This window comes from Pseudophryne corroboree, chromosome 7 (assembly GCF_028390025.1).
Source record: "Pseudophryne corroboree isolate aPseCor3 chromosome 7, aPseCor3.hap2, whole genome shotgun sequence".
Lineage (NCBI taxonomy): Eukaryota > Metazoa > Chordata > Amphibia > Anura > Myobatrachidae > Pseudophryne > Pseudophryne corroboree.
In genome coordinates this window covers 506,273,131-506,283,343 of record NC_086450.1, presented here as the reverse complement: position 1 = coordinate 506,283,343, position 10,213 = coordinate 506,273,131, and the positions used below count along the sequence as shown (strand labels likewise).

The window sequence follows — 10,213 nt, the reverse complement described above, 5'->3', positions numbered from 1 at the left end:
GACTGTCAAAGTCAGAAAATATCATGATGCACACTGCCATATTTGCACCTCATGCGTGTCCCCGCTGCGCGTGCATGAGCCCTTCTGTGCGTGCGTATACTCGCTGTCACGTGCACTTGCGGGCGCACGGTATGAGCATTTACGGTGGAGTTTGTGTGCATCTGGCGGGCGACTCGATCGTTACATATTTTAGTCATATAATGTATTTTGTAGATTATGGTCCCTTTGATAGAATCTGAAAGTTTAGTTAATGTAGCATGTTCATGGACAAAGAGATCCCTCTTTGTTTGATACGAAGGGTCAGACAGGGGTTACACAGTGGTGTTTAGTATCCATCGGAAGAGTATTTAATTAGCCATATTACGGTGTTTGTTAGAAACAGATTAATCGCTCGTGCGAATAGTTATGACCATAAGAAGTTTATGGACATATACTATGTTTGCACTTTATTACCCATGCGGCGGGAAACCTGAGATTCCCTCCCACCTGAGCAGTTTGAAATAGTCACAGCCCACCTGTATGAACCAACCTATGACCTTTTGTTATAATGCGGAGACGAATTCCTATGTCCAATGAACAATGAGATTATAGGTCCCTTTGTAGTATACTGTATGCAGGGTATATAAGATCAGCCATCCTGGGCAGCTCGGTCTCTCTCACTCCACAAACTGTTTTCAACTTGATTAACTGGGAGCTTGGTACCAGGAATATGCGCAGCGATCGTTCCCAGTGTGTGTAAGTAATTCTCTGTAATGATTCTCGCTCCTTGATTGTATTGGCCAAATTCTCTCTCTCTCTGTTTTAGTATAAGATTGTAACGTTATTGTATATTTCTGTCTAGATATTCTGTTAGTATTATATGTTAGTATGTAGAGTATAAGCTGTAACTGTGTACCCCTTTTGATATATCTAAATCCTCGTTAGTAAAGGTGTTAGAACCTCAGCAGGGTGTCTGTGTCTCTCTAGCTAGTACAAAGGGTTCAGTGTATCTCAATTACAAACAGCCTTGCTTAAATATCCAGGTCAAGCAGTGGTATATCATTACAGTGTTACAATACTAAAGGTATACAGTATAATCATATTCTGTGGTTAAGGTTTATAAAGGTTACTATTTGTGTGTATGCTCGCTGTGGGTATTTCCGTACACCCAGCACAGCGTGGGTACTTAATTTGCGTACCACGTGCGAGGTCTTCATACGTAAATAGCGTACAGAGTACGTAGCATGTGCACATGGTTTAGCAGCCATTACGGCTACACGGTATTAATGTATAGCTAATGTTAAAAGGTAGATACTTGACTCTATCAGCCCATACGTTAACATGGACCTGAAGGAATGGAGAAAATCATGATGCATGCATGCTGTACATACTGTACATTTAGTTATACACATTGCCTGGTATTATTAGTCCTGCTCCCCAGCAGCTGTTAGTCAGAGTCTGCCACTCAGAAATATACCAAACATACAACACAAATAAATCCTTATAACATGAGTGTAATATTAAAGTACCATTTATTACAAGTAAACATATATATATATATATATATATATATATATATTCATTCAATAAAAACTGAAAGAAACCCCACTATCTTGTACAGTTATGTAACATTAGTTACTAATGCTTCTAGAAATGAAATGTGGACACGTTGCCCATAGCAACCAACCAGATTTTGCCTATTATTTTACAGGATGCAATAAATGATAGAATCTGATTTGTTGCTAAGGGCAACACCTCGACTTTTCATTTGTAGAAGCTTTAGCAAATCTACCCCTAGGAGTACATTTGATGCAGAGAGGACCAGGTGAATAGTGAGACGCCAACTTGCTGTAGCACAAATCCGTCTCGCTGCTTCTTTATATGGGCAACCAGATGCCCTATGGCAGGTACAGCTTCTCCGTCTGAGAATGGCCTAGCAGTTGTGCGCTTCTAGACGCAGCCTTTGTCAGCGACATGCCAGCGTCTGCCCAGCCTCCCCCCCATTATCTCCAAGGAACGTATGCACGCACAGCACTTAAAACATCGCACAACCAGTCTCATATCGGCGTAGCGTGCAACTCTTGAGTTTGGCACAGATAATGTTGAACCCTGGATGAACCAGTCACCAATGAACCGTCATTTGTGAGTTCAGTCTCATGTCTTTTTTTAATATTCTTACAAAGAAATTCACTCATCATGCCCCAATGTGTCTTCACCAGGATGTTCTGTGGCCTCTACTGCCATCTCTGTCTGGTCCGTCAACTCGTCCACAGAGGTGGAAGGGGATATTCCAATAGTACTACAGAAATAACAGACATACGGTTAGTGTAATATTGGAGTTTTATTCATTAACCTACTGTTCATTTCCAAAATAACAGAATGCCCTCAGGAACCAATTTATATTAATATATCTTCAAGTCCCAGTTTTATTTATATACAGTAATATTATTAATTTCCAAAACTGAGATCCCCAAAGTTAAGTCCCAGAATAAGGACCGGATTCCACTAGAGCAGAGGTTCTCAAACTCGGTCCTCGGGAGCCCACACAGTGCATGTTTTGCAGGTAACCCAGCAGGTGCACAGGTGTATTAATTACTCACTGACACATTTTAAAAGGTCCACAGGTGGAGCTAATTATTTCACTTGCGATTCTGTGAGGAGACCTGCAAAACATGCACTGTGTGGGCCCCCGGGACCGAGTTTGAGAACCTCTGCACTAGAGCGTGAGGAAAAGGGACGCACAGATATTTCTGCAGTCGCGCCAAACAGCCTCTCTTGGTGCACTAGGTCCGTGAGACTCTGCTAGCGTCTGGTGTCTTTTCCTCTAAAAATGCGTCTTAACCGCAATGCGGGTGTGACTAGGATACACCAGGTGGTAAATTTACTAAGAACCGTGTTTGGTCGAGTTTGCATTCTCGTGCGAGTTTAGCCTTTTTTTGCAACTCGGAGACTTACATAGGGCAAACACAGGTGTAAAAACATGATACTATGTGAAAAACAGGTCCGAACATGCAAATAGAAAACAATACACCATCAAACCAAATCGCAAGTCCTTTCCATAGAAAATAATAAAACACCCTTATATATTAAGAATAACATTTATAAATGGGGAGGAAACTAGTACCAAAATATACGTTTCAAACAGAACTGGACTAGACTGGTTAGGAAATAGAAAAAATGCATGCCCCTCCTCCACCCATCCAAATAATAATGGGCCAATGAGCCAGTCCTGGTCCTGGAGAAACGGGGAAAAAATGTGTAGGGGTCCCCCATATTTCTCAGCCAACCAGCGGCCAGTCTGTTAACAGTCAGACCACTCTCGGCCAACCAGTGGGCTATTTCTATGGCAGTGGACTCTGATTGGCGGAAGTGCCGAGAACCACATGGGTTCTGCCATTCTTTGGGATAGCGCTGTGTGTACAATAAAGTATTACCTTATTCTGTGTGTGCGTGTTGTGGTTTTTTTAATCTCCTTTACAGTGGAACTACAATGGGACTACAGGGGCAAGCTGGCCCCTGCACAGGCATGCTGGCCCTTTTGGTTCTCCAAGTGCCTGCATGTGGGTAGGCTTGCTGGGACCTTTAATCCCACTGTAATCGACAATATTTAAATCTAAAGGTGGGTACACACTAATAGATATATCTGCAGATCAATTGATCTGCAGAGATATATCTATGGACGGATCGGGCAGTGTGCTGTGTATAAACACTGCCCGATCCGTCGGGGACTGACGTCATGAACTGGGCGGGCGTGTACACACACCCACCCAGTTCAGCTGTCAATCACCGCCGGCCACCACGGCATGTGTACGGGGGGTCGGCCGACCGCCGTACACACACAGCGACGCGCTAATATATCGGTAGATATATTGGCCGACGGCTGTGCTGCGGGGCCGACGCGATACGTCTGTGAACGACAGAGTTCACAGACGTATCGGCCGTACACACTGGCCGACGGACCCGCGATATATCGGCCGTTCAAGAGAACGGCCGATATATCGGTCAGTGTGTACAGGCCTTAAGTTTACACAATGAACCTTGCACCCACGCCCACGGTTGCAGGGGATAGACCCAGGCTTCAGCCGAGGCGGTCCTGGTTCTAAAAACATGGGGGAAAAAAGACATAGGGGTCCCCCGCATTTTAAAATCAGCACCAGGCTCCACTATTAGGGTGGTTAATGCCACAGCCAGGGGTCTCGCTTATAGAGATACTTTCTCATGTCCTGCGTGGATCGGGTCTTGAATTTTTTTTCTTAACCCCTTGGATGCCAAAAGAGGACCTTATCTACACAAGGGATTGGTGATTATGGATTTATATATATATATATATATATATAGATACTGTATATATAGTGTCAAAGTCGAAAAATATCATAATGCATATGTCTTTTACTAACCCCATGCACATGCCTGCTGCTCGTGCACTCAGTCCGCCGTACGTGCACATATCCGCAAGTTGCGTAAGATCGCTCCGGCAATCGTGCGCATGATATGGGTATTTACGGCGGAGTTTGTGAGTGTGCAGCGTGTTATTAGCACATAGCATATTTAACCCAAATAGTGCATTTTGTAGATATAGTTCCCCTAGACCGTGACAGTGAGTATTATTAGTTTAAACAGTTCCTGGACAGAGGGATTCGCCTTTGCATGATAGGAAGGGTCAGATAAAGGTTGGAAGGTGATGTCTAGTATCCAGCTGTAGGGTATTTTGAGGGTCACATTCCGGTGTTAGTTAGAGAAAGATCGCTTGCTCCTGCATATAGTTATGTACAAAAGTAGATTATGAACATTAACTGTATTTACTGTAAATTACACATGCGGCGGGAATCCAGAGGATACCACCCACAAGAGCAGTTGGATAAGACATCGCCCACCTTTTCAAATCCACCTATGACCTTTGCTGTAATGTGGAGACATATCTCTGTGTCCAATGAACAATGAGATTACAGTGACCATTGTATTGTGTATGCATGTTGTGTATATAAGGACCATTGTTGCTTGGCCGGTCAGATGACTCTAAACGCTATCTGCATGACGAGCGGAGGACCGAGTTCGGGTTGCGCTTGCGAATATTCTCACGTACGTACATTCTCTGTAGCCATTATTCTGTTTAGATTTACTTGTTAGCCTGTAGTGTATAAACTGTACTGTTTTACCTTTTTTATTGGAATCAATCCACGGTGGCCTTAAAACCCTGTGGTTTAAACTACAACGGTGTTGTGTTTTCACTTTCCTGCCAGGGCTTTAAAAGTAGATTTATCTGTTTAAGGTGTATAAGCATTGTTAAGGTGTACGCACTGCGGATACTTTGTATCGCCAGCGCTACTTAAGGTTTAAAGGTATTAACATCGTTACAGTACATTGCTGCCAAAGGTTTAAAGTATAAGCATATCATTACATTGTATCATTAACAAGGTTTAAAGGTTATCAATTGTGTGTGCGCTCGCTGTGTGTACTCTGTACACTCAGCGCAGCGTGTGTGCGCCAAGTGCGTACCACGTGCAGGACTCTGTACGCAAATAGCGTACAAAGTGCGTAGCACGTGCACGTGGTCTAGCAGCCATAGCGGCTCAACGGTAATAGTGTACAAAGGGGTATAGCTTTGCGGTCTAAGATAATACCGACATTATCAACAGCTAACGGGGATGTTACTGGAGAAGAGGACGCAAATGGCTACAGGGAATGTAGGTAAGTGTGTGAGTGTGTTTATTAAAGTTGGTGCCAGTGGACCCTTAATTCCCTGCATGCTGGTACTTGTAGTTCTTTAACTACCAACATGTGGGGACACTTGCTGGAACCTGTAGTCCCTCCTGTAAAAGGCAATATTATTTACCAAATTAAACTCACTGAATGCTATCAACCCAGCACTCACAGCCCAGGGGCGCGAGGGATAGCCCCAGGCTTCAGCCCTGGCCTTGGGTGCCCTGGAAGTGGGGACCCCTTGATTGAGGTGGTCCCCACTCCCCCAGGAAAACCTGGCCTGGGCTGACTAGTTAGGGGGGTTAATGTTAAGGCCACAGGGACCCTGCTAGTGGAGCCCGGTGCTGGTTTTAAAAATATGGCGGACCCCTACAGTATGTCTTTATTTCCCTGTATTTTTAGAACCAGGACCGGACCAAGAGCCTGATGCTGAATCATAAAATACAGGGGAACCCTACTCAATTTTATTCCTGTATTTTTTGAACCAGGACTGAGGGCTGGTTATGATTGTGGGTGAGGGAGAGCCCACACCATTTTTGTTCTTCTGATTTATAACTATTTAATGACATTTACACAGAGAAGCACTACACAGGTCTTACTGATTTGTGCAGGATTCTCTAAACACGCTGCTGAGAGGGATGACTATTTAAAAAGTATATTTTGGTCCGAGAGTTTGCACAATTCACAGGGTTTGTTTGCAAACATGACTCTAGGCAAATTCTCATGTTTCAGCGTTGTCTATGGAAATGACATCCAAGTATGGCAGATGGTGTATTTAATAATAATAATAATAATAATAATAATAATAATAATAATTTTATTTACTGTTTATAGTGCTCTTTCTCCAACAGGGCTCAAGGTGTTTTACAAACAATGCACATAGGGGGTCATTCCAAGTTGATTGCTCGCTAGCTACTTTTAGCAGCCGTGCAAACGCATAGTCACCGCCCACTGGGGAGTGTATTTTCACTTTGCAAGTGTGCGAACGCCTGTGCAGCCGAGCGGGATGACATTTTTTTTTGCAGTTTCTGAGTAGCTCTGGACTTACTCAGCCGCTGCGTTCACTTCAGTCTTTTTGGTGCCGGAACTGACGTCAGACACCCGCCCTGCAAACACTTGGACACGCCTGCGTTTTTCCAAACACTCCCTGAAAACGGTCAGTTGATACCCACAAACGCCCTCTTCCTGTCAATCTCCTTGCGATCGGCTGTGCATATGGATTCTTCGTTAAATCCATCGCCCAGCAACGATCCGCTTTGTACCCGTACGAAGCGCCTGCGCATTGCGGTGCATACACATGCGCAGTAGTAACCTGTTCACTGCGCTGCGAAAAACGTCAACGAGCGATCAACTCGGAATGACCCCCATAATACAGAAGATGTAAGTAATACAGCAATAGACAAGCTACACAGACAGAAAAAGAAAACCTAGGGCACACATAGGGCCCGATTCAGACCTGAACGCTGCTGTGCATTTTTGCACAGCGGGTGATTATCGAACTACTGCACTTAGGTTTGCACCGCAATCCGCACACGTGTACACGTGTCGCCGAACAGCGACAGAATGGTGCGAAAATTTCGATCGCACAGCTGTTGGCAAAGTGATTAGACAGGAAGAGGACGTTTGTGGGTGGTAACTGGCCGTTTTCTGGGAGTGTCAGGGAAAACATTTTCAGGGCGGGTGTGTGACGTCAGCTTCGGACCCGATCAGCCTGATGAATTCGCACTGGAGGAGTAAGTATTGAGCTACGCACACACTGCACAGAATGGGTGAAACATTCGATGCTGAGTGTGATACGAGTGGTTTTGTAGCTGTCCGCTGACTGAGGGGAATTTACGCACACCCTACACATGCGATCACACACTTGTACGGGGCGAATTTTCACTCCTCCTCGGTGGCGACTATCTGATCGCAGGAAAGTGTAATTTGCAGCACAACCTCATTCCACCCTCACAAAGTACCAGGTACCATCTTGGACGCGCTGCATAGGATTACCCTGGGTGTAATAGGTTACCCCTAGAAGAGGTGACACAGAATGGGGTGATTGCAGTGTCCCAACACACAGAGTAGGATCCCAACAAAACCGTCAGGCCCATGTATTTTTTATCCCATCCACAAGCATACCAAATGAGGCAGCCATGTTGGGTGCGCTATGAAGGTTACACTGTAGGAGGTGAGCCATACAAGGGCCCAATGCATATATGGGAAACAGACACTTGTGTAGCAGTAGTAGTAGTATGATAGGGTTGCGTATGGGATCCCGGAGGTCAGAATACCGATCCCGGGATCCCTGCCGCCAGATTGCCGGCTGTGGGACAAGCACTAGAAAGCCCCTTGCGGGCTCGCTGCGCTTGCCATGCACGAGTGGGAATAGCCGTGGCGCAGCTGTCAGCATTCTCAGCAGTCAGTATCTCAGCGTCTGTATTCTGACCGCCGGGATCCGAAACGCCGCGATAGTAAGGATAACCCTAGTGGTTTAAGGGGTCATGCGAGGAGAACTATCTGCCAACATCACTTGGGCCATATTCATTGTCTACTTTTAGAGTATCTTTCATTAAGCATTCTTACTAGAGCAGCATTATACAGTATACCCGGGAAGCAAGGCTGATACTAGTGATGAGCGGGTTCGGATCGCCCGAACTTCACCTTTTTTTTTTACGGGTCCGAGCGACTCAGATCCTCACGCCTTGCTCGGTTAACCCGAGCACGCCCGAACGTCATCATCCCGCGGTCGGATTCTCGCGAGATTCGTATTCTATATAAAGCCGCGCGTCGCCGCCATTTTTCACTCGTGCTTTGGAAATGATAGTGAGAGGACGTGGCTGGCATCCTCTCACTTTGTTTCAGGGGGCTGCAAATATCTTTATTCTGGGGACCAGCAGTATTATATAGGAAGAGTACAGTGCAGAGTTTTGCTGACCAGTGACCACCAGTATTATACGTTGTCTGCCTGAAAAACGCTCCATATCTGTGCTCAGTGTGCTGCATATATCTGTGCTCACACTGCTTTATTGTGGGGACTGGGGACCACCAGTATATTATAGGAGGAGTACAGTGCAGAGTTTTGCTGACCAGTGACCACCAGTATTATACGTTGATCTATTACTGGCATAAAATTCCACAAATTAAAAAATATAGAGAAAAAAATGTGGAGGGTAAAATAGGGAAAGATCAAGATCCACTTCCACCTCGCGCTAAAGCTGCTGCCACTAGTCATGGTTGAGACGATGAAATGCCATCAACGTCGTCTGCCAAGGCCGATGCACAATGTCATAGTAGAGAGCATGTAAAATCCCAAAAAATAAAGCTCAGTAAAATGACCCAAAAATCTAAATCAAAATCGTCTGAGGAGAAGCGTAAACTTGCAATGTGCCATTTACGACACGGAGTGGCAAGGAACGGCTGAGGCCCTGGCCTATGTTCAAGGCTAGTGGTTCAGCTTCACATGAGGATGGAAGCACTTATCCTCCTGCTAGAAAACTTAAAAGACTTAAGCTGGCAAGAGCACAGCAAAGAACTGTGCGTTCTTCTAAATCACAAATCCCCAAGGAGTCCAATTGTGTCGGTTGCGATGCCTGACCTTCCCAACACTGGACGGGAAGAGCTTGCGCCTTCCACCATTTGCACGCCCCCTGCAAGTGCTGGAAGGAGCACACGCAGTCCAGTTCCTGATAGTCAAATTGAAGATGTCACTGTTGAAGTACACCAGGATGAGGATATGGGTGTTGCTGGCGCTGGGGAGGAAACTGACAAGGAGGATTCTGATGGTGAGGTGGTTTGTTTAAGTCAGGCACCCGGGGAGACACCTGTTGTCCGTGGGCCGAATATGGCCATTGACATGCCTGGTCAAAATACAAAAAAAAAAATCACCTCTTCGGTGTGAAATTATTTAAACAGAAATGCGGACAACAGGTGTCAAGCCGTGTGTTGCCTTTGTCAAGCTGTAATAAGTAGGGGTAAGGACGTTAACCACCTAGGAACATCCTCCCTTGTACGTCACCTGGACCGCATTCATCAAAAGTCAGTGACAAGTTCAAAAACTTTGCATGACAGCGGAAGCAGTTCACTGACCACTAAATCTCTTACTCTTGTAACCAAGCTCCTGCAAACCACACCACCAACTCCATCAGTGTCAATTTCCTCCTTACACAGGAAAGCCAATAGTCCTGCAGGTCATGTCACTGTCAAGTCTGACGAGTCCTCTGCTGCCTGGGAATATTGTGCGTGCATTACATCTGGGCAAATTCCAGCACGTCCCATGTTTTGCACATACATTGAATTTGGTGGTGCAGAATTATTTAAAAAACGACAGGGGCGTGCAAGAGATGCTGTCGGTGGCCCGAAGAATTGTGGGCCACTTTCGGCATTCAGCCACCGTGTGCCGAAGACTGGAGCACCAGCAAACAGTCCTGAACCTGCCCTGCCATCAGCTGAAGCAAGAGGTGGTAACGAGGTGGAATTCAACCCTCTATATGCTTCAGAGGATGGAGGAGCAGCAAAAGGCCATTCAAGCCTATACATCTGCCTACGATAT

General features: G+C 45.5%; 1 protein-coding gene across 2 annotated transcripts in view; it reads right to left on the bottom strand.

Moving 5' to 3' along the window:
• Positions 1 to 2,126: 2,126 nt before the first annotated feature.
• The window catches only part of LOC134945848 (uncharacterized), a 69,769-nt gene continuing 61,682 nt past the window's right edge, over positions 2,127 to 10,213 (bottom strand). For both annotated transcript variants that reach the window (XM_063935378.1, XM_063935379.1), the window contains one exon: positions 2,127 to 2,278. In XM_063935378.1, coding sequence (XP_063791448.1) covers positions 2,167 to 2,278 — 112 coding nt within the window. In that variant the 3' untranslated portion in view covers positions 2,127 to 2,166. The remainder of the gene's footprint in view (positions 2,279 to 10,213) is intronic.